Here is a 25297-nt window from a genome sequence, read left to right on the forward strand (position 1 = left end):
TCTGTTTGTAACGACTTATTCTATGTAATTTTACTTGACATTTTGTTAATTTGAGAGTGATTTTATTTAGTAATTGGTCTTTTTATTATTTTAGGTAATAAATGGCCAAGAATACGAAAAGGAAGCAATTCAGGATGAAATCGGAATAAAAGATGAAGTTTCGGAGAATGGAGTACAAGAGGCAGAGGCCACCGCGGCGATGGATACATGTCCGCCGCGGCGCTCGTGTTTCAATCAACAAAGGCCCCAAGACAGGAGCTAGACGCCGCGGCGCTATCCCTTTTCTGCACTTCGTCTCATGTTGTTATCATATCTTTTAGATCCGATTTAAAGGGGATTTAACCCCAATTTTATTCAGAACATATGGAGGCTATAAGTAGTTTATTTTTTTTAGGATTTATGGGAATATCTTGGAGACGCTAGAGAAGAAGGGGGATAGGAGATCAAGTGATTGCTACTGCAATCTCGAATTTTATTGGTTTATTCTTCCTTTCTTCTATGTTAAATTTCAAAATGTTTGTTTTGTATTTCGTTATGAACTAAATTTCGTTTCTAGGGTTGAGATGTAACTCAAATACAATTTTGTAATTGTTTTATTCAAATTCAATTCCTTGTTTTGCAATTACTTATTTGTGTGTCTATTTCGAGTTTAATGCTGTCAAATCTTAAGGCCAAAGTTTTGATTGATTTATTGATTTAAGTTTATAATGAGAATTAGAATCTAGGTTAGATCAATAAAATAGATCACGTTAGAATGAATGAACGGTAGAGGTACTTTAGCATGTTCTAAGAGGTTAGTAATTCAATTTACGATAATTCCACAGATTTTATGACTCTTTGGTATTTAAATTCACATAGAGATGTCCTGAGTTAATATTTAAAGGAGTAATCTAGCATATTTCGAGAGAAAACACTAGTTAGTATAGGGAGTTAAACTTCCAAATAAGACAAAGCAGGAATTATTTTGAATAATCAATTACGTAGGAATATCTGTAGAGAAGTCGAAAGCCCTAGGTTTTTAATCTATAAGAATCCATTCTTTCTTGTTTCATTATTATTTCAATTTGCAATTCTACAATTCTCGATTCATTAAATAGTAATTTAAGTGATTATTTTTTGTACTTAGTAACTTAATCCTCATGGGAACGATATCTTATATTATTACTTGAAACGATTAGTGCACTTGCTAGCATAAATTATACGCATCAAAAGTCAAAAAAACCTTCACTAATTCCAAACCTAACGTCAACCATGCCTATATAGCCAACACTTCCACCACCCCAGTTCAACCCCAGCTTGAACCAATAATCAAGCAAATTCCGGTAGAGCCCCCCCTCGATAGCTCACAAATCAAGGGATGACCCTCACCGTAGCCTTCCAGAAACTATTGAAAAAAGGACTTCTCACCCCTCTCCAACCTTGACCTCTACCAAACCCCCTACTGGCTTCACATAACCCTAACGTCTTCTACGAATTCCATCAAAACCTAATCATCATACTGATCGATGCATCTCTCTCCACCATGCCATCCAAAACCTCATTGATGATAAAAAAAAAAAAATTCATCATAGCTGAAAGCGTCCTCGATCCGCGGGGTGCGCGGATCCGCTTTTGACCCTTGAGGTTTGGGAGTCGCCACCTAGTTATTACGGTCTAGGAACTGATCAATGACTCTAAACAGATAAAGGATTAATCTAGAACAGAAAAAATTGAATTCGGGGATCATGTTACGGGGTCGGAAGGTGTTAGGCACCAACCTCGCCTGGCCAAAGCCGGTCTCTACTAATTTTCCAAATAAGTTACATTGCTAAAAAAAAACCTAGATAAAAATAAAAAATAAGAAGTTATACCTTTCCGATAGCAAAGACTTTGTTCCCTCAGATCCGACAAAAATTGCTCCTTGTACCGTACTTCTTGCTTCGTTCTATCTCCAAGTTTGATTTTCGATCTCCGAGGTAAGGTTCTCTTCTTTCTTGGATCTGGATTCTTCGAGTTTGTTATGGATTTTGGGGTGTTCTTGAAGGGCTTTTAGGTGTTTTTTAGGCTAAAATCGAAGAAGGGATGTTAGGTAAGGAGTTAGTCCGAGAATTGTGATATTTTTACGGAATTTGATTTTAAATCAAAATTGTTAGATCGAAATTTTCCGACTGATAAAAACCTGCAAAATAGAAGAATAGATCGGAACGGCTTGATACATCAACATCATGTGATTGTTTTCTTTGGAATCCATGGGTGCTTAGCAGCCATCCCCGTTGTCATGCATTACAATAATTGTTACTGTAATGCAATCGTAATGGAACGGCAACACTTCATGTTCACCCCGATTATCAATCTCCGTTTGATAAACATTTTTAACTATCCAAATACCGAGAGTAAGAACTAGAACCAACAATATCAAGCTAAACTAGAAAAACCGAGAGTAAAGAAAAAAATTTCGAACTTTAAAATTTTTTTTTTTTGTTTTAAGCCAATCTACCCATTTTCAAATCAAAATAAATCAACGTTCTCAAGAAGAATCGGAACATTAGATCGAACACAAAAAAAAATAGGAAATTTCTGCCATCAAATCTTTTAGAACCGATCCATATCGGGTTCGATCAGGATGGCTCATGTCTCGATCTAGTTCGAAATTTGAACTCATCGCGGCTTGAACCAGTGACCATGGAGGTTTCCTTCGACAAAAAATGATTTATTCATGATGAACTCCTTTAATTCGAGTCAGTTTTAAGGAAAACTACTTTGAACAAAAGGAATTAGCGTTTTCGAGCAAAAGCTAAAACAATCGGGCTGAGATTTCAGCCGATCGAATAGAGGGATGTTCGGCTTTTTTTTTTTTTTTGTTAAATAACGCTGAAACCAGGTTGTTCTCTTAAGGAAGATGATGTGCGGCCTTTAAAAAAATGATTTTTACTTGTACACACCCACTTAAAAACGTTGTCAATAGAACTTAAAAACGACAATTTTTTTTACAAAAAAAATCAGTTTTTTTCTTATTACACACCAACCCCTTCATTATTGTAGACAGCACCCTTTTTTTTTAAGAAAAATAAAAATTTTCAAAAGAAAAAACAAAAACAGAAAATGGGAGTTACTAAAATAACTATCTTTCATCAATACCCTCAGCCCATTATCATTGTTAATGGAAAAAAATAATAAAAAAAAACTTTAACAAAAATAACAATAAAAATAAAACAAAATAAAAGAATAATAACAAAAACATCGAAGGATATATCATCCACCAAAAAAACTTCATTTTTTTTTTAAATCAAACCCACGTGGTTCACTAATCATCACTCCATCGTCAATTAAACTTCTTGATTTTTTTTAATTATTTAGGATCATTCTAAATACCCTTCGATTGAGCCACAATAATAAAATAAAACGAGCATACAAGGGCAGAATATTCAGGATCCAAACACATGATCAAACATTGAACAATAGGATGATAAAAAATAAAATAAAAACAAGAATAAATAAATAAACAGATAAGCTAATCAACTAAAAAAAATTAGATCGCTTTAGCAATGCTCCCATACTTGGGGTTTTTCAAGTTTGATCCTCAATGTCCCCAGTGGAGTCGCCACTGAAAGCGCCCTCGATCCGCGGGGTGCGCGGATCCGCTTTTGACTCTTGAGGTTTGAGAGTCGCCACCTAGTTGTTAAGGTCTAGGAACCAAACTGACTCCAAAAAAGGCAAACTAATCTATGAAAGAGAAAAAGAGTATGGGGATCACGTTACGGGGTTGGAAGGTGTTAGGCACCAACCCCGCCCGGTCGAAGCCGGTCTCTACTAACTTCCCAAATAAATCACATTGCTAAAAACCTAGATAAAAATAAAAATAAAAAATTTTATACCTTTCCGATAGCAAGGATTTTGTTCCCTCAGATCTGATAAAAATAGCTCCTTGTACCGTACTCCCTTGCTTCGTTCTGTCTCCGAATTTGATTTCGGATCTCCGAGATCAAGGTATCTCCTTGTTTTTGGATCTGAACTCTTCAAATTTATTACGGATTTAGGGGTGTTTTTGGAGGGCTTTTAGGTGTTTTCTAGGCTAAAATTGAAGGAGGGATGTTAGGTAAGGAGTTGGGGCTCCAAAACTAGGGTTTATGGGAGGCTAGGGGGGCTTCTAGACCTATTTCTCGTAGGGTTTATGATTTGATCCGAAAATAGAGTGTGAGCACCTCTATTTATAGATGTTTTTAGGGGTTGATTTGGATAGAGTTAGTGTTTAATTAGAGTTTTTTTAATTAGAGTTGTGTTTTAGTTAGACTTTTTTAGGTAGAATTGTGTTTTAATTAGAATTGTTTTAGGTAGAATTGTTTTTAAGTTAGAACTCTATTAGATTGAGTTATTATTTAATTAGAACTCTATTATGACTTTTGGTCTTATTTGATTGACTTTTAATATTTTGACTTTAGTCTTACTTGATTGACTTTTAATATCTTGACTTCAGTCTTACTTAATTGACTTTAATTTTGACTTCAGTTTCACTTGATTGACTTTAATACCTTGACTTCGGTCTTGCTTGATTTACTTTTAATTTTTGGAGACCCCTCCTCCATTATTAGGTCAGATTGGAATAATTGGTAAAGTTGTATTAAGAAAATCCTGAATTTAGTTGAGGTTGGATTTTTTGTCAGCACGGAGCTGGGGTTTGTCGGCACGGAGCCAGATATTGATCAGCACGGAGCTGGGGTTTGTCAGCACGGAGCTGAAGGTTTATTGACGCTGAGCTAGAGATTTGTCAGCAAGGAGCAGGAGATTCATCAGCACAGAACTGGAGGTTTGTCAACATAGAGCTAGAGGTTTGTCGGTATGAAATCGGAGTTTTGTCAGCACGGAGCTAAAAGTTTATCAGCACGGAGCCAGAGGTTCGTCAACACGGAGTTGGAGAGTCATCGGCACGGAGCCGAAGGTTTGTCAGCACGGAGCTGGAAGGTTATTGGCAAGGAGCCAAAGGTTTGTCAGTACGGAGCTCGAAGGTTATCTGCAAAGAGCCAAAGGTTTATCAGCATGGGGCAGGAGGGTCATCGACACGGAGCCGGAAGTTTGTCAGCACGGAGATGGAGATTTATCAGCACGGAGCTAGAGGTTTATCGGCACAGAGCCGAAGGTTTGTCAGCACGGAGTTGGAGGTTTGTCGGCATGGAGCCGAAGGTTCATCAGCACGGAGCTGGAGGTTTGTCAGCATGGAGCTGGAGGTTTATCGGCATCAAGCCGAAGGTTTATCAGCACGGGGTTGGAGGGTCATCGACACGGAGCTGGAGGTTTGTCAGCACGGAGCTGGAGGTTTGTCAGCAAGGAGCTAGAGGTTTATCGGCACAAAGCCAAAGGTTTGTCAAAACGGAGCTGGAGGTTTATCGACACCGAGTCAAAGATTCATCAGCACAGAGTCGGGGGTTTGTCAGCACGGAACTGGAGGTTTATCGGCACGAAGTCGAAGGATCATCAGCACGGAACCGAAAGTTTGTCAGCACGAAGCCGAAGGTTTATCGGCGCGGAGCTAGGAAACATATTTTGTAAAAATGGATTATTGTAGAAAGATTGAGTCAAAAAATCATTTTATTAGCCTCTCAATTCAATTCTCTGAAATCAAGATCGGCCAGTCAAATCCCCAAGAAAAAGGTGGCACACAATGGCACTCTTAAATGACCTTATTTCCTTAAATAGACGTAGTCTATCTATCCCCCTCGTATCAACAGGGTAAAATTGTTCTTAGGCACCGACTGTGATGAAGAATTGCAATTGGTGTTTAAAATTTTTTGTTTTTTTTTTATTATATATATTTTTTATTTTGTTGGAAAATGATTGGACTTATTTGACTTGATCGACCGATTGTTGATCTTAATGGTTCATACATTGATTATGGACATGGTGGAGATTAGAGGATAAATCCGGTTTGGGTTGGGTACATGTTGTGGACCCGACTCGAAATGGACATGGGTTGTGAACCCATTTTGGTGTAGATATGGGTCGTAGACCCATTTGGAAATCAATATAAGTCGTGGACTTATTTGGGAATGGATCTTGAAGCGTATATGGGTCGTGGACCCATTTGGAAGTGGATATGGGTCGTGGACCCATTTAAAAGTGCATATAGGTCGTAGACCCAACTGGAAGTAGGTATGGATCATGAACCTATTTTGGTGTGGATATGGGTTGTAGACACATTGGTCGTGGACCCATTTGGAAATGGGTCTTGAAACGAATATAGGTCGTGGACCCATTTGGAATTGATATGGGTAAACGATCATTTTTTAAGCGGATTTGGGTCATGAAACCATTTAGAAATGGATATAGGTCGTGGACCCATTTGAAAGTGGATATAGGTCATAGACCCAGTTAGAAATGGGTATGGGTTGTGGACCCATTTTGGTGTGAATATGGGTCGTGGTCCCGATTCGGAGTGGTTATGGGTTGTGGGCCCGATTTAAGTTGATCCTCGATGATAGATGATGATAAGGTTGATAGTACGCCACATTGGGTCGGGATCAATTTCAATAGGTGGAGTGTAGGCAAGCTCCGTTTGGATCAAACACCAAGTGATGAGGGGTGGGCCCTAAGCTTAATGATAAAAATTACCCATTTAATCATTTTGAAGTCTTAAAACTCAAAAGAAAAATAAAGTCCAAGAGAAAAGTTGTCAAGACTGATGTAAGGGACGAAATGAGAAAAATGCATGGGATGCATGAAGTGGGTGGGTGCACATGGTGTTTATGTACCTCTTTGAAAGAGGATTTGATGTTGGTGTTGACATAAAGAATATCTTATGAGAGAAGATATTCTATGGAGTCAACACACCTTTGCGTGAGTTGAGATGTTAGTTTAGGATTTTAAAGAAATTCATGAATGGAATTCTCTTAGATCTGAATGGAATTCTCTTAGATCTATAACCTTAATGCATGCATGCTTAGCTAGAAACTAAGTCTTTTAACCCCATCAAGAGAGTTACACAATTCTTCATCACGACTAAGTATGTGTGGTGTGTGTGCATAGTGTGCATCATGATACATGAGATAAAAGTGGGTAAGGAAGGGCTTAAACTTCCATCATTTCGATCAAACCGCCTCAAGCATTCCATGCCCAAGGTTGAGGTTCAATCTACTAGGGATGAATGAGGGTTTTCCATTACATCATAAAAGCTTCTAAAAAGAAAAAGAGAGGGATAGAAGAAGAAGATGCAAGTTAAAAAATAAATAAACAACTATTATCCCCACCTTGTCCCCTTGGAAGTCTTGAATGAACTTGAGCTTGAGAGGTGAACTTTAAGAGTTGAAGGATGTAGTTGAGGGTTGAGAAAGTTGAAGGTTGAGAGATGAGAGATGAGTAGAAATTTTGGTAGAGTTTTAGGTTGAAAGATGGGGGCTTGAGAGCATCCTTTGTTCTTAGAAAATGGGGGTATTTATAGAGTTTTTGGATAACTTTTGGGGATAAAGTGGTCCAACCCTAAAAATAAAAAAAATGGACATGAGATTTAAGCTATTTCTTTTTGGATTTTTCATTTGTATGGGGGTAAAGATGACATTTGTGAAAAAACCTTAAAAGCATTCTTTGATCTTTGATTTTTTGGTAAATAGAGGTGAGAGAACAAAAAGTATTTTTGGGAGAATGAATAAGGGAGTGACATGTGTAAAGGTGGAATGATAAGTGAAAAGTAGACCTTGGTTCATTTGTAAATAACTCATAAAGTAATGGTGGAAGTATAATTTTGAAATGGACTAATGGGAGAACAAAAGTACTTTTAGGAGGGTGAATAGGAGAATAACATGTGTAAAGGTGAAGTGGTAGGTGAAATGTAGACCTTGGTTCATTTGTAAATAACTCATAAAGTAAGGGTGGAAGTATATTTTTTAAATGGATTAATGGAAGAACTCCATGTATGTACTTGAAGATTCTCACCTTAAACATTACTGATGAATAGTTGCTTTAGAGATTGGTCAACCGGTTGGACAAATAGTTCGTCGCATAGTTCTTCTGCGTGAACAAGTCTTGCTTCAAGTGATTTTTCTAGCCAATTGACGTTTGTCAGCCAGTTGACATTATCCACTCCTAAGCATTACTAATGAACAGTTGCTTTAGAGATTGACCAACCGACTGGACAAATTGTTCGTCGCATGGTTCTTCTCATGTAATTATTATGACAAGTCAATAATGCTCGCCCCAAGTATGATTAACAAATCTAGTCATTATAAAATTTAGCGGACAATAATAGTTCTTAATTTCTTGATCAATGCTCCATGTTACAAATCATTGTATACAAGAACAAAAGGGATTAAAAATATCAAGTTCAAAAATTACTTTGTTTTGGCATCCCACCTTGCAGTAGATGTATTGTAACTATCTAAAGTCAATACCAATTTTATGCCACGTAATAAAAGAAAATTGGAAATCTTGTGGGCTTTGCACTCTCCAAAGCATTCACTTCAAAACCCAGTTTCTATAAGCCCATCACAATCTCCTTTAAATCTTAAAGAGATTTCGAAAAGTGGGCTCATTGTTACGTGAAGAAAAACAGATTTGACTCCCTCTATTTCATCAACACCTATGCGTAAACGTTTGGGGATCAATCAAATATTCTATTTGGTTTATTTATTCTTAAACCGAATTCAACTATTAATGCATCTTGCACATACCTTTAATGAAAGTCATAGCTCAAAGCGTATCGCATACTGGTCGAGGTGATCAATGATGCACCACCATCAACTTCGCCTCTGACAATGCATCCATGAGGGGGCATTTGTAGGCATTAGAATTTAAACGGACCCCTGCACCTTTTTAAATTAACCAAAAAGCCCACCAAATCAACATTGGGTCCACAAATCTAAATCGGGTGTCCGTTAACGGGACGGGCCTCATATGTTTGGATTTGGGTTTCACAGATAAAACCCATGATCCAATAAATCCAAGGGATCCATATTAAATATTGGGCCTTATACTTAAATAAATGAGTTTGGCTTAATAATAATCATAGAATCCTTAAATGAGATTTGGACAAATTTAGCCTCTTAAACAAATCAATTAAACCTCTTTAAGTTGGGGTATAATTGGAAGTTAAATTACTTTAAGTCTATAAATATAAGAGCTTCTCTCATTGAGAGGGGATCTGGATCACTTTCTCTCAGAAGATAGAAGCTCTCTCTCTAGAGAAGAAGAAACTCTTAAGCCCTCCTCTAGAGACAAAGTAAGGTTCTTCAGAGATCCGGACTCCGACTAAAGAGAAGATCAAGCATAAAGCCCTTCTCCGGAAATCAAGAAAACATTCTCAACCGATAAAACGCAAAGTTCGAAGAGAAAAAGATCTACAGAAGATCAAGCACAAAGCAAAGACAACGTCAAAGCATCATTCTCAGCCGATAAAGCGTGAAGCTCGGAGAGAAGAAAAGCTATGTACATCATCATCACTATTTTGTATTTGACTGTTAATCAGAGAAAATACTGAGATCTGTATCTCCTTTTCACTTAAAATCAATAAAATCAATTTACGATCATATTTCACGAATCTCGAGGTAGATCTGTAGAAATTTATTGTCAACAACGATCTTTAATGCTTTATCCTACAAGAATTCTAGAAATGTTGAATGACTCAACATATTCCTAACCAAGTACATAAGTGTATGATTACGCCTTTCAATTATACCATTCTACTGAGGCGTCCCAGACATTATATATTATGCACAAATACCTAATTTTTCTAAGAATTTGGCAAAAGGGTTAGAGTTCTGATCTAATTCATTAAATCTATCATAGTATTCACTTCTTTTATCTGATCTAACTATTTTAACATTTCTATCTAACTATCTTTCTACCTCAATTATAAATATCTTAAGGATATCCATAGATTGGAATTTTTATGAATCAGATAGAAATAATCAAAGCTAGAGAGGTCGTTTATAAAGGTGATAAAATATCTTTCTGCACTTAAACATATAGTGAGAAAAGGTCTACAAATGTTAGTGTGTATGATCTTAATAAGTTCTTTACTTTTTGTGACTTATTTCTTAGTATGTTTGGCTTGTTTTCCTTTAATGCAATCCATACATATCGAAAAATTTATGAAGTCCAAATTATCCAAAACTTTATCTTTTACTAATCTCTATATCATAACTCTGGAGATGTGTCACAAAAGTTTATGCCATAAGATTGAAGAATTTTCATTAATCAAGTCACATTTAAAATAATTATTCGAATGCAAGAAAATTAAAAACTATGCATAATCACTGGAGCCATCTACGAACAAAGGTTGGTTTATAAGATGTTTCAGAAGCAACAAAGGTTGGTGAAGAGTGAGAAAATGAGAGCCCACCAAACAGATCTTGGGGGTGACTTCAAATATTTAGAAGAGCATGGAGTGAAACTCAAATCCAGATAAATGCATATTTGGGGTCTCTTCGAGGAAGTTCTTTAGGTACTTGGGTTACTCAAAGGAGGGATAGAAGCCAACCCACAATAGATCAGAGCCCACCAGGACATGATGTCCTCCATAGACGAGATGGGATGAGAACGGAGGAAAAATGGAGTATGTCATGGCTGACTTCCCTGTGGACGATCCTTAGTTGGATTTTGAATGAAAAACAGTCTCATCCATATCAAGTACATCAATCACATTTATTAGGACCATTCACTTCTTTGTCAAGTGGCAATATTATCAATGCATGCTCTTTCCATCGAATATAGCAGAGTTCCTCTCCTTCAACTAATGTGGACCTTCAACTTATATGCTTCATTGGATCCATAAGCAAGTTTGAAATGGATTTTGATTTAATGACTAACGTAAGATCATTGGGTGGCGTTCGGGGGACTTAAAGAGAGCCAAACATTGTGAGAAGATCATCCTCACCAAAAATCAGCCCATTCCAAAACTTCTATAATCCTTTTTATGAAAAATGTTTGGCTCTTTAGGACCTTCAAACGCTTCCCAAGATCATTGTCTAACAAACTCAGTATGATCAGGAAATACTTTTATGTAATCACGTTTACAGCAATTACAAATTATAACATCAATTTCGAGCACTGTCATCATTTAACCCAATAAAAAATAAAAAAAATTTAAGACATTTTTATCCCAAATACGCCTAACTTCGCAAAAGTACTGAAAACATTAAGCATGATGTGTTCATATAAGACAACTGAATTTTAAGTTGGAACTCTTCCCTGCAGCATCCCGAGTCCCATTACCAGTTTTTTTAGCCTAAGGGACTCCCATCTCAACAAGAGCTTGCTAACAATGGAGGAAGAAAAAAACAAACAACATTATCTATTTGATGTTTTATTCTTACAAGATATAAAATTTCTCCCAACTCTGCCTTCTGCCTGAGCCATCAATTTATGCTCCATCAGGTGCTTTTGCCAGTAGCTTTTGTAATTGATGTCAAGCTCAACCTGCAAACATATACATACGAAAACCCAACCAGCCATAGATAATTAATTTATCTTGCAAAAAAAGAGTGCAATTGACTTAGAGAAATTCTATTGCCACACCAACTTTTTCTAACACCACCCCAATTCATATGTAGATCACCAAAGAATTAGCACAAATTTGGGGTGGCATTAGCAAAAGTTGGTGAGGCAATAGAAGCTCTCTTGATTTATTACCTGATAAGCGGCTTCCTCTGGGTTGTGGTTGTAGCAGGAGGGAACCCATTAGAGAATGGGGCCATCAGTTCAGTAAGCTTAGTTTAAAAAAACAAAAAAAAAAAAAAGCAAGAAAAAGAGGATGTCAGTGATAATAAAATTCTACTAAATCACACCACTACCTGTAGGGCATGGTGGGTCTCAAACAACAACACGCAAATACAAAAAAATATTACATTATTAAGAGTCCAGATCTAATAGACAAGAGTATAAATGTAATATTATCGAAGCCTTATCCCAAAGATATGAGTAATGCATACGACATAGCATAATAGCCAATGGCACATGGATACCTCAGACTGCTCATTTAAGACAGCATATGACCAGGATACATAATAATTTATATTTTTTGAAGTAGAAAGTATTATTAAAATTTTGAAACAAGTTAATAAAATACTTATAAATTATTTACCAATTATAGTCATGTCCCTCTACCCTGATAGGTCAAGACCAACACCTAGACCGTACTAAATATCTTTACCACCACCACAATAACATACATGAAATGGTAAGAACTAAGAAACAAGGAAAAAAATCATGTATTGGTGTCTGATGCAGTTGTGAAATGTAAGACACCTCCATAAACCTGATGCAAAAAAATCGGTACTGTTCATTCTATATGTTTACTTTAGCTAAGTTGCCATAGAAAATACAAAAAGTGTACTTAAATAAAGCTGATTTTCATTAAAGACATAAATCATATTTTTTTCTATATGTTTACTTTAGCAAAATTGCAAGAGGAAATACAAAAAGTGTACTTAAATAAAGCTGATTTTCATTAAAGACATAAATCTTATGTTTTTTCTTGGGTATCCCCACCCTTCAGGTGAGACTAATCCCACGGTCACACGCACCACCCCCTCAGAAAGTCCTACATGCAACTGGTTGAGTCAAGGGTCAACCAGATCCTGGAGGGCAGCCCCAAGGAATTCATTGTTTCAAACACTCGACCCACCCTTCCTGAGGAGCTTATCAAGGCTCGGCTTGCCACTAGACCAACCGCTTGGGGTTCATATATAAATCATATATGAATGAAAAAGGTTTGTTTGAAAAAGGTTCGTGGCATGTGTCCTACACAAGCATGACCGTATCTTAAAAAATTCTTAGAAAATGGTTTCCTTGTAATATAGAATAAAAACCTATACCCAATATTACTAAGCAGATTATTGTAGAAAAATGCTAGCAGATGAAATTTGGTATGCAGAGAAATATTTCAAGATAGGCAGAGAAGACCTCAAGTTCCTCTAATCCCCCGCTCTGTAAGACAATAGTAGGCGGACCTATTTCATTTGCAACTGCTGTGGTTGCCTTCACTGTTGAGGTCCCTACTTGACTGCCTGTAGTGCCCCCTCCAAAACCTTGTTGCACTGTTGCAAATTCATCTTCAAGCTCGTCAAGTTCTTCAAGAAATCCAGAGAGCCCAACAGATGGGCCAGAAATGTTCTTAATTGCCAACTTTTCAGCTTCTTTAAAGCACGATGAACTGACAACTGAAGTATCTTCAAGTCGTTTTCTTTTTGCTTCCTTAGGTCCATCTGCAACCACATTGCCTCGTTCCATAGAGGGCGTAATAGTAATGCCATATTCATTGCAATGTGTTGCATTTTTCAAGATGTCCTCCATAATAGTATCTTCAACTTGTTTTCGTTTATTTGCTTCCGTGGGTGCATCTGCATCCACATTGGCCCTTTCCATAGAAAAAGGAGAAATAGTGCCAGAGGGTCTAATGACAGGCGGGTTAAGACTTGCAGAACCCTCAACTATTCCCCCATCATCAGTCCGTCTTCTCTTCCTCCCATCATCTGATCTGTCGGCTTCTGCTGTGCTTTCACATGATTTCTCAGGTTGGGGAGAATTAGAGACCTTACGTTTGGGAAGCGATTTATTCTCCCCAGCTACTTTCACAGGGCGTGAAGGCCTAACTCCACCAGGAAATACGAAAAGAGGAATGTTCCTGCGTCTTGTATGAGATACATAGATCTCCATTCCAGGTTTCCATAGAGTGTACATTCCCACAGAGTGCTTGAATTCCTCAACGGTAGCCCTAATATCAAATTGTTCACCTTCGCGTACAGGAACCCCTTGTTTACGTTGCAGACCCATGAAGTAACATGAATGAAATGGTTTGGATTTGTCAGAGAAATCACCAGGGTGTGGATGACATTCAAGCATGCCAAATGTGTATCTCTCGATCTGGGGTGGACATAAACAGAGGAATTCAAAACAAAGCTTACATAAAAAATCTGGCAAAGTAAACCAGATGAAGAAAGGAAAGAACTTTCCACCTTCAATGTAAGCTGACGAAGTCGAGATTCAACCCAGCCTTTCCAGTTCCTCAAGTCATCATCATTTTCTGCAGTGATGTCAATCTGCAGATAATTTTTGTATGTTTCGAAAAATGGATAAGGCTCAAAAAGAGTATTCCAATCTGCGTTACTCATCTCCATTGCCTGCAGTCAAAATTCAACCAACATGAAGATGTCTGGTCAAAGCTATCTTTCAACAGTGTCCATAAATACTATGGCATGCGAAAATAACAAATATGGATAATCATGATAGGTAGATAGTCATATACTCCAAAACTTTCTTTCGTAGGTACTCAACAGTTCCTTGAATGAAGTCTAGCACTTGAATGAACATATAAATTTGGCAACAGATACCACAGAAACACTAATCAATCACAGCCAAGCACAAATAGAAATAAATAAGTTTGGTAAAGATCAATGAACATTTATTAATGCTATCTACCCATAGAAATGCAAATATTAAATGTTTTTAAAGCACATATACATTAGTTAACAGGTCCTCAGTCAAGTTCTAGTGCAAAATCACTGAAAATGGAGAAAGAATGAAACCCGACTACAGCAGAGTGTTTAATATAAACTTTGCAACAAACCAAAAATTAACATAAATACCTCACAAATTTCATTTCCCCTCTGGAACTCATCCATCATAACACGTAATGTACTTGATGACACATTGTAGCTAGAGTTCATGCACGGGTACGCAGGTGTAATTATGGGCATTTGATGGAGCCTATCTCGTGGGTGTCTTCTTGGATCCCAAACAGGAAGGCCCAAAGATCCTTCTTCAATAGGGCATAGCATTACTGGATTCGGCCATCGCCACTGAGTGTAAACCCTGAAGAACCGAGATACCAACATACTTGGTAATGCATTAGGGTACAATTGGCATATACGAGCAACGAGAAGAGCCCAGTTTATACCACCTAGAAACCCTGCAACCTGGTCATGACAGGCACAACAAAACCACAAACTAATAAATGAGTGTGAACAAAGAAGTAAACCATACTTTAATATATGAATCAAAGATACTCCCTTACATTCGAATAAACTCCGCGTCGTTTTGCCCAAAACCTCATGCACCTTAAGGTTGTACGGAAACTCTGGATTAGCCAGTACAGGAACACGATCAGGATCAGCATTAAAATGTAGGAAGAAATGGCTACAGCCTACAAGTTGATATCTTCGTACACGTTTAGAATATAAATGTCAAGACCTGAATATTTGGTACTAAACGCAAAATTTGGTCAGTAACTCTACATCCATTGAGACTACGAACTGTCTGCTCATCAGCATTCTGTAGTATTGAGTCCTGTGAAACATCTAAGTCCTACAACAGAATACAGATCAACCAAATTCACTTAGAGAGAAATCCACAGATAGCCTCTTCACTTAAAAAAGAAAAAGAAAAAGAAAAAGAAAAAGAAAGAAATAAAAATGAAAAGCACACACAACGAGTAATCTATCAGTTACAAAAGACAAAATTATCAATCTAGAAAGACTATTTGATAATAAAATATGCAAGAATATATCCATACAGAAGAAAGAGAGCATAAAACAAATAAAAGAGAAGGTCAGCGTGACAGCTTCTCACACATCCAAAAGAGAGCAAGAATGAGAAAGGAAGATGGAAGAGTTTATAGCCAATGAATGCTGAGCTTCCTTTCAAAACAAAATCATACATAGAAAGTAAAGGAAGTCATTAGAAGTTAGAACACTTGGATAACACTAAAGGCTCACATAGAACCCACAATTATTGATGAAAGTTTCATATTGTCTCCGCAGAGACCAGAATGAAACATTGGCTATGGAACATGGAATATTTAGAGATTGTCTCAATGGAACCAGACTCAGTTTTTTCTCTAGAGAAGCAAAGCCTCAAGGTGAGATTTTAAACCTTGATCACAGCAGACAAACTTAGAATGTTGCATATTTAGTGTTCCATAGCTCACACACTAAAGTACAGACATAGATTCACACAAGTGTAACAAGGAGACAACAATTATAGGATTTTTTTATTTTTTTTGGCACTACCTGACACATACTAAAAAGTAACAAATATCACCCTTCAGTTAGTATTTTCTATTTTTTTTAAATATGTTTTCACACGATGTTGGTGAAATACATCCTCCGTACATTAATTTGTTAATTTTTAAACACTGTCATGGTTTTATATTAGAAATTTACTTTCCCTAACTTATGGTACATAGAAATGTTTTCAATTAGTTTTCATACATTTATTTTAAATAAATCTGAGTTGAATAACGTTCAATAGTATTTTGTAACAGGCTTTTCACACATGAGAGAACATGATAACAAGTGTCCATCAAATACAATGACCTTCAAAACTGTAGGCATTTTTGTAAGGTGGGGCCTCTCTCTCCCCAATCTTCAGAAGTTCGAGTGGCTTGTGCCGAATGAACCCTCTCTCTCCATTCTTATTTATTATTGTCACTAAGATGGCTTTGGGGATGATGCTAGCAAGAGGGGTGGATAATGGTGATTTCCAGGGTTTCTCAGATGGCTCTTTAGGTTCGGAGGCATCGCATCTTCAATTTACAGATGATACCCTAGCTTCCTTTGACAAGTCTTGAGAGCAGCGGAGAGCGTTTGGTGCCATTCTTTGTTGCTTTCAGTGTGTTTCAGGTCTTCTGATAAATCTTGGCAAGAGTAAAGTTTTTTTGTCGTTGGTAATGTGCAAAACGTGGATATGCTTGCAACTTCATTGGGATATCAAGCTGGTTCTCTTCCCTCTTATTATTACCTTGGTTTACCGTTGGACACTCCTTACAACAACAATGCCATGTGGGATCCTGTCTTGGAAAGGTAAGTAGAAGATGTAGTTCTCGCTGGGAAAAGCATATATCCAAAGGGTGAAGTTAACATGATCAAGAGCATTCTTTCTAACATCTTAGCGCACTTTTTCTCTTTGTTCCCAATCCCAAGAAATGTGGAGTTGAGTTTAGATAAGCTCTTTCATGACTTTTTGTGACATGGTAAGCAAAGAAAGAGAAAGCATAATCTTGTTTGGTAGAAGAGTACCTATCTGGCCAAGAACAGGTGAGAGCCTTTGGTGCCATTCTTTGTTGTTTTCAGTGTGTTTCAGGTCTTCTAATAAATCTTGGCAATAGTAAAGGTTTTTTGTCATTGGTAATGTGCAAAACGTGGATATGATTGCAACTTCATTGGGATATCTAGTTGGTTCTCTTCCCACTTATTATTACCTTGGTTTACCGTTGGGTGCTCCTTACAACAACAAGGCCATGTGGGATCCTGTCTTGGAAAGGTAAGTAGAAGACTTAGTTCTCACTGGGAAAAGCATTTATCCAAAGGATGAAGATGACATGATCAAGAGCATTCTTTCTAACATCTTGGTGCACTTTCTCTTTGTTCCCAATCACAAGAAATGTGGAGTTGAGTTTAGATAAGCACTTTCATGACTTTTTGTGACATGGCAAGCAAAGAAAGAGAAAGCATAATCTTGTTTGGTGGAAGAGTACCTATCTGGCCAAGAACAGGTGGGTCACTGGTCAGGTGGTGCTTTGTCCTAGGATTTTGGATTTCATTGGTCTTTCAACGATTGGATGGAGTCACAAGTTCGCTAGGAATCATATTAACAGTCCTCATGTTAATGGGGAGATGGAAGATATGAGATGGTGGGACGGGGAGGGGAGTGGATCATTATCGGTGAGTTCTTTTTCTAGCAAGGGATGATTTCCCTCCCTTTATGCATTTAATGTGGCAGTCAAGGGGACCAAAGGAACCATCTAAGATCTCACTTTTCATTTGGAGTGTTGTCTTGGAAAGGATTTTGACAATGGACCAGCTGATTCATAGAGGTTTCTACAGGAAAAGTTTTTGTTTGATGTGTAAAAGAGATGGGGAATCGATAAAGAATGTTCTTATGCACTGTTCGGTGTCTCGTGAGATCTAGCCGCATTGTTCAGTATCTAATGAGATCTGGTCGCACTTCATGACTCTATTTCGAATTTCAGGATGCTTTCCTTTATCCATTCGAGCTTTATTTGAGTCTGGGGACGCTTGGATCTGCATTCTTGGCTACAAAGAGATGGTTTTGGAGATTGAACCCTTTTGCAGTTTGTTGGGGATCTGGAAGGAGAGAAATGGTCGTATTTTTTAAGGAAAAGAGCCTAACGTGTGAGACATTAAAAAATTTATTTTGGATTTTTTGTTTTCTGGTGAAAAATTTTAAAGGAATTTAATGGGGGTTCTTCTTTGAGGACTTTGTAGGTGGATGGGATTGGGTATGTAGATTCTGAGTGAGTAGTCCTTGTGGTTTTGGTATTTTCTGTTCTGATTCATCACCTCAACCAGTCTTTCCCCTTCTTTTTAATAAAATTTTACTTATATGGTATAGGTTATGTGGAATTACATAATCAACTTGTCTAGATGACAATAAAAACAAAATATATAGAAGATGAATACAGAGTTATGAAAGCTTTCAGGAACTGTTTCATAAATTATATCATTTGGTACAGACATATGGGGAAAAAATGAATTTTCTTTAACCAAAAGCATTTTAAATATATACTACCTGATATGTGTATCCAGCAAAGCATTTTTTTAATTCAATTTTTTTTTAAGACTAGCTTTTACATAGGTAAAGCATGTAATATCTCTTAATACATAAATTAAATAGACTTTCTTCAAGACTAGCTTCTCTACATCATTTACGCATAAAAATAGGTCAGATGGTTAAGAGAATCTAGTTGGAGTAAAAAAATAATTTCTAGGAGTGTTCTAGATCAGACACACGGATTGGTCAATCTGGATTTGTAAGAGTATCCAATGTTGCCAGATGCATTTAATTGCTCCAAAAGGGACAATAATCAGAAACCCAAAGGAAAGTATTGTGAATCTCTTACATGAGGAAAGAAAACCAATACTTACTTCAGGAATAACCCAGAGTGACAGCTTCGCATAAAGAAGGTCTATGGAAACCCCGCTGAATTTGAACTTCATAACAGGGACATGGGCATCAGGCACGGGGTGCAACTCTGTTACTTCAGGCATCTCAGCTAGCATCTTATGAAGTTCCACAAAGAAATCCTCCTGCAGTCAGGTTAGAACATTTTCTCAGGTTTAGAACGTTTGAATGAGTCAAGTACTAAATCAAAGAGATGATAGCTGATCTCACTTCTCTTGTTGCATGTCGAGGTCCCACACATAGAGTGTCTATGTCTGCACCAGGGCCATGCACCTAGATGAAAAGCATAACGTAATCAAGTTCAATAAATTCTTAAACTAGACAATTAGAAATTCAAATTTGAAAAGAATACCCATGGGGCCTATAACATATGGAAATTGGAAATCACAAAACATAAAAATAAAACTAAAGAATCCATGAAAAAGCCACCATTAACATGTGGATGCCTGTCATACAGCCATCGAAACACACCATCCTATTAATGTAAAAGTTACTTCTGCAATATAGCTCCTAACAATCTTAAATAAACAAAACCTAGAGAAAGGTCTCTGCAATGCAAGACAAAAAACTCAAAGATCATAAAGGTATAAGTGGACTCTTTAGGGTAAAGTTGATCCAGATATCGGGTATAAGACCCACACCAAGTTGGAATCTTCAAAATTGGATTGGATTAAACCGGTTTTTTTCTCTCTTAAGAATTGATTAGAATTTATCATAGATTATAAATTTCAATCTTTCTGGTTGGAATTTTCCTTTTTCAGAAATAAAACATTATTCTCATCCAGAGGTGTATTATATACATCACCAGTTATCCCATCACATATTCACGTGATCTGTTAGAATATAAATTATACAAAACTAGTATCTTTACTCTAAATTACTCATAGTTTCAATTCCATAAATCCTATCCAATACTGCATACCCATGGCCGACCCTGACACCCATGTACCAACGAAGGTAAGAGCCCAACTAGCACCTAACAAATCCCTCCATTGTTCCACAACGTTAATCTCAGAACCTCCTAGAATGCTATTAAATTTTGACATAGTTCCACGAAATATACCAAAATATTCATTTCCAAAAGGTCCAACAAAAAATTTAACAGACAATTTCTTTTGTAAATATTTCAATGAAAATCACTACTCATCTCACGAAATATATTGGTGAATAGTGAATTTCGATCAAAATAGTCAAATTTTAGTTATAGGAATGAAAGATTTTGAAAATAATATTAAAAATTATAGATAAAAAACGTATAAATATAATTAAAAATAATAAGTTGCTTATAAAAAAGATTTGAAAATTACAAATAATAACTATTTAACAAAAACATTACACATAACCAATATTGTTTACTAATAAAAGAATTTCACATACCATTCATCAATTAGTATAAACGAATTATGATTATTTAGATATATACTTATATGATAAAACACAATGGTGAACCTCATTCCTTTGTCTCAAGATTTACACCCCAATACACAACGTATCTCAAGGACGGTTGTCCCTCCTTTCTCCTCCCTTCTCCCCTTCCCAAGAAATACCCCCAACTTTATTGTCAACCAACAACTTTCTATATTTCTTTTCCTCTCTTTCCCTTTGTTCAACCAAATTTATTGTTTTACCTCTTTCACCTTTTAAACCTATGGCACGGGCAAACTCTAGTGTGTGTGTATATATATATCACCTTATTTTAACGTATTTCAAGTATGTTAGTACGTTCATATAAGCATGCATACAATCATCCATGTTTTAATAGTAAGATACGTAATTAATTTATTCATACAAATTAAGAAAATAAAAATATATATAATTACTCATGAATGCAGTACTTACTAGTTTCTCCATTTAAATGAGTGTTTTGCGTAATATATAGTTAATGTGGTATTATCATTTTCCTTTTTATATAGAGTACTATTGTTTTCCACAGTCATGTTCTCAAATACTTACGTATATGTATAGAAAAACATTGATGATCTTCATTTCTACACTCCATATGGTTGTTTATGGTATCTCAATGAGTGTGTTTTAACATCTATTTACCATTTTCAATAGTTTAAGTGAAAATTTCCTCAATATTTCCTAACTTCCATAACATTTCCATCATTTCTAAAAAATGTAAGGATTTCCAAATTCGTCAAAATATTTCCTTTTCTAGGCTAACCAAAATTGAAATTTAATGAATTTACTCCTACAAATCAGCAGATATATTAACATGTGAATACTGTGGGAGGATGGTCAATGGTGTTTCACTATTTTCTTATCAGTGCGTTACATCACTAATGCGAAACACAAATCAAGTCAAGTGTTCTAATGAAAATTTTGTCATTATTTAGGTTTTCACTTAATTAGATCTCGATTTATAGTCGAGATTATTTTAGATGAGTTTTTTTTTTAAGTTTTGAATTATTTTAGGACTTTGTTTTTATATTTTTTGAGCTTATTTTCATATTTTATTGGCCCATGGTCTTAGTATGATATTTAGGAACAGTTTGGTAACTTTAGGATGTGTTTTATTTAAATTTGTTAGGGTTGAAAATTTAGGACAGAGAAAATTACGAAAATTTGGTATTTTAATTTTATGAATGGAATAAACACGAAGTTTCTATTTTCTTTGAATGTTGGTGCATTCAACATGGTTGATGCCATGAAAATCATAGGAGTGATTCCAAGGTAAATATCATTTTTTTTCTGTCTCTAATTTTCTTCTTATCCTCTATCTCTTCTTCAATCCATCTTTTCTATTTTTTTTTTTTTTTATTACTTGTGAGAGATCAAGAAACATTTAATCATTTCAAGAACCCAGCCCCATAAATTTTGTTTTCTTGATTTTTTCATGAAATCTTGAATTCTTGATTCTTGATTTCTTGAAGTCTTAGATTCTTGAAACCCCTTTCTTGATTCTTGAAATCTCTTTCTTGATTCTTAAAACCTACAAACCTCAATCCTTAATCCTTTCTCTATTCTCGTAACCTTTAATCATTACCCTATAAACCTTAACTTTTAATCATTTCCTTACCCTACAAATCTTTAATCATTTTCATTTTTGGTCATACTTGCCCAAAATCTCCAACCAGATTTTCCTAAATCCCCTATTTTTCCTAAATCAAATTTCATTTTTTTTATCTCCCCTCATCGTCCTGCATCAAATCACTCATTATCTTTAGTCCCAAAGTAGTCGGAAAATACCTTAACCAAGTTGATGAATATTTTAATGGCCTCTCATACATTTAAGCTAATATATTTTTCCGAATTTTAACGATATTAAGTTGCCCCCATAACCTAAACAAAACCATTCTACAATGAGTCATTGTAGTTGGTTTGTGTTTCTAAACTACAAAGCTACCTAACAAAAGCATTAGATTCCTTAAAAAAATCTCCATGCAAAACACTACATATCCCAAAATATTTGGAGTAAAGCTTTCACAATGATTTATATATATAAATCTTCATCACCATAAATTGCACTACTCAAGATGAACTAGATGACTTTTTTCTATCAATAGAAGAATAATTTGTAATGGACAAATCCACTTATCAGGTTTGCTAGGGTTGGTGTGCCAAAACTGCCGTTACACATTTGTTTTGTTTCCATATTAACGGTGCCAAAAAAAAAAGCCCCTGTACAAGGGGAAAGAAATGAAAAGACTACATTCATAACCCATGATGATAATAAGAACCAAATGTAAATATCTTGGCATTCACTTCTTGAACCAACTGTTCATTAAACCCCTTATTCCGGCTGACGGTCATTACCCAAATCTTGGTTGGTGTCCCAGACTACCGTTACATGTTAAGGGTACAAAAAAAATATTCCAATGTATTGGGGGAAAGAAAATAAAAGACAACATTCATACCCCAAGACGGTAAGAACCAAATGTAAATATCTTGGCATTCGCTTCTTGAACCAACTGTTCATTAAAACCCTTATCCCGGCTGACGGTTTTAACCCAAATCTTCACAATCTGTTCAATGTTCCAATAAATTAAAAAAAATTTTAAAAAAAAACAAAGACAAAAATAATTTTTTTCTTAAAAGGAACACAATATAGCAAATCTACCAACCTGATCTAATCTTCCAAGCACTTCTTCCCTAGAAACAGCTTCCTCCTGGCTTTCGTATAATCCCACATCGGCAAGAAACTGGTTATCCCAACTCTTAGCTTAGATTTGACAGTTAAATATAAGTAATTCTACGGATCAGAACTTAGAACCTATTTTAATCACCATTTTGAACTAACACTAAAAGAAATATGCTTTAGAAGAAAAAAGAAAAATCAAGCACAATATATGTCCAACCGCACAAAAATTGCAATCTAAACAGGTACTTAGAATTGAACTAAATAACCAACCTTTTCTAGTTCTTGAGTCTTGATAATGTCAAACTCAGATGGCCCACCTAACGAAATTGGCTCAGTGACTCCGAGCTGCTGCCCGTTGCTCCGATTACATAATCCAGGGCTTCCCATCAATTAATTTCTTTTACAGATTTTTTTTTCCCTCTTTTATAGTTATAATTTTGATTTATTTTGCAGTTTTACAGAATATTTCTTACAATTTTCCCCTTTTGGTTCTAATTTAAAGAAAAAGGGATTCTCCCAAAAAACCAAAAAAAAAAAAAAGTGAGAGAACAAAAGCACAAACAAAAAATCAAATAAAAATAAAAGATAGAGAGAGAGAGAGAGATAACTGTAGATTATTCTCCAGTGCCGACTGTTCTAATATTCTTCATTTAATTTGAGATACAAAAGATTCAAATAAGTAAATAAACAGAAGTACGAAACACACAGAAGAAAGTCTAGATCATAGATCCATGTACATCCCCATACAAGAGCCCTTTTTTGATCTATAATTTTTTTCTCTATCAAAGAACAAAACCCTGGATTGAAACAGATAATCACAATCAAATTTAACAAAGAAAGAATTCTTGAATCCCTAAATTAAGAAACTTTCTCTTATCTGATCATCCATTATAGCTCTCCCAAATCTCAAGAATCATACAAAGTAGTTTTTTGTAGAGAATTGCTTCGGTGGATTGATCTTGATGAAGCCTCAAATCTTGAAGCTGTGGACGAGAAACCCTAGAAACCGAAGAGAACCGTCAGAAAACTTTTAAGAAATGTGTCGAACCGATACTGATTGTAAATCATGGATTCAAATCTCGTCCGAGTCCGAGATGACTCGGTCTCGTTTGTAACGGACGACATTTTGAAAATCTCGTTCGAGTCGGTAAAAGTCGGCCGAGTCAACTGAATTTTTTTAATAATTCAAATATTTGTTTTGTAAATGAATAATTATTTTTAATTGTTCAAATATGTATTTTCTAAATGAATGATCTTGTGAATTGTGACTTTTAATCTTCTATTTCACCTTATTTTATAAAAGACAATTTTATAATTATTTGTTTATAAATATCCTCTACCTTCTTAAAAAGAAAATTGACATTTCTTACATCATTTATTTAATAATTAATTATGTTATTATTAATTAAATTTAAAAATATTATTTTTATTATTAGGTCTCTTTTTTCTGTTTTTTCTATTTTTTTTTTAATTATCCACTTAGTTTTAATTCATCATTCCCTAATCACTCACAAATCCTTTATATTAGATTTGAAATTCTATCTCGTTTTACACAGAAAAGAGAGTTCTCTCAATCTCTAAGTAAATTTGTTCTCCAACATTGAAGAGTCAATAAATTTGTTCACCAACAGAGGTCTCATGACGATCAAGATTAATCAAGCATGGAGTTAAATATATCTTGATCTTCTCAATGTTGATTGTGATTTGTGCAACTTCTACTATTACAGATTCAATTCAAGGTTGTGGTGAGTTTTGTTATATTTATGTGTCTTTTATCATAGCTATTAGATTTGGCTTTAATCTAAGGGTTAGAAAAAGTTTCACATTTGGAACCTCATAAATAATAATGTTATGAGATTTTTATATACGTTTAGGTTTTATTTTTATAGGGTTTGAGAGAGTAAGGGAGAGAGGTGTACAAGGGTTTCCGGGCTTGGGTTTGGAATTAAACTTAAGTGGTTATTTCTTGTATTATTCTCTTTTGATTTATTAGTGAAAAAGATTGAATCTATCCATGAAGGTAGGCATATGTTTGTCTCTATGTTTTTGCCTTCACTTTTTATTTTTTTGTTTTTTTCATTTTTTTAATAAAAAAACAGGTAGTCATTTTCAAGGTACTTAGGGCATGTTTGATTGTATGGAAAGTGACTTTCCATAGAATTTGAAATCCATGAAAAAATAGTGGTGAAAAATAAGTAGGGTTGGAAAATCAAATTCCATTGTTTGATTTTACTTGGATAAAATCGTGGAAAAATTATATGAGGAAAAAGAAAAAGAAGAAGGAGAAGAGGAGGAGGAGAAAGAAGATCAGAGGAGGGGGAGAGGAAAAGG

The 25297-nt window shown here is 35.6% G+C and overlaps 1 protein-coding gene across 1 annotated transcript; it reads right to left on the minus strand.

Annotated features, from left to right (window-relative positions):
* Positions 1–11073: 11073 nt before the first annotated feature.
* On the minus strand, positions 11074–24005 carry LOC147394295 (nuclear poly(A) polymerase 1-like). The gene is made up of 12 exons (XM_086453129.1): positions 23237–24005; positions 22950–23027; positions 22743–22850; positions 19093–19155; positions 18846–19007; positions 15151–15264; positions 14975–15037; positions 14547–14876; positions 13917–14081; positions 12865–13824; positions 11593–11669; positions 11074–11379 (listed from the first exon to the last, which is right to left on the minus strand). Exons 1-12 carry the CDS (start codon positions 23351–23353, stop codon positions 11334–11336), a joined length of 2283 nt encoding a protein of 760 aa, XP_086309255.1. The 5' UTR covers positions 23354–24005; the 3' UTR covers positions 11074–11333.
* Between the last annotated feature and the right edge of the window lie 1292 nt (positions 24006–25297).

This window comes from Akebia trifoliata, chromosome 9, assembly GCF_017979445.1.
Source record: "Akebia trifoliata isolate Shusen 1 chromosome 9, ASM1797944v1, whole genome shotgun sequence".
Taxonomy (NCBI): domain Eukaryota; kingdom Viridiplantae; phylum Streptophyta; class Magnoliopsida; order Ranunculales; family Lardizabalaceae; genus Akebia; species Akebia trifoliata.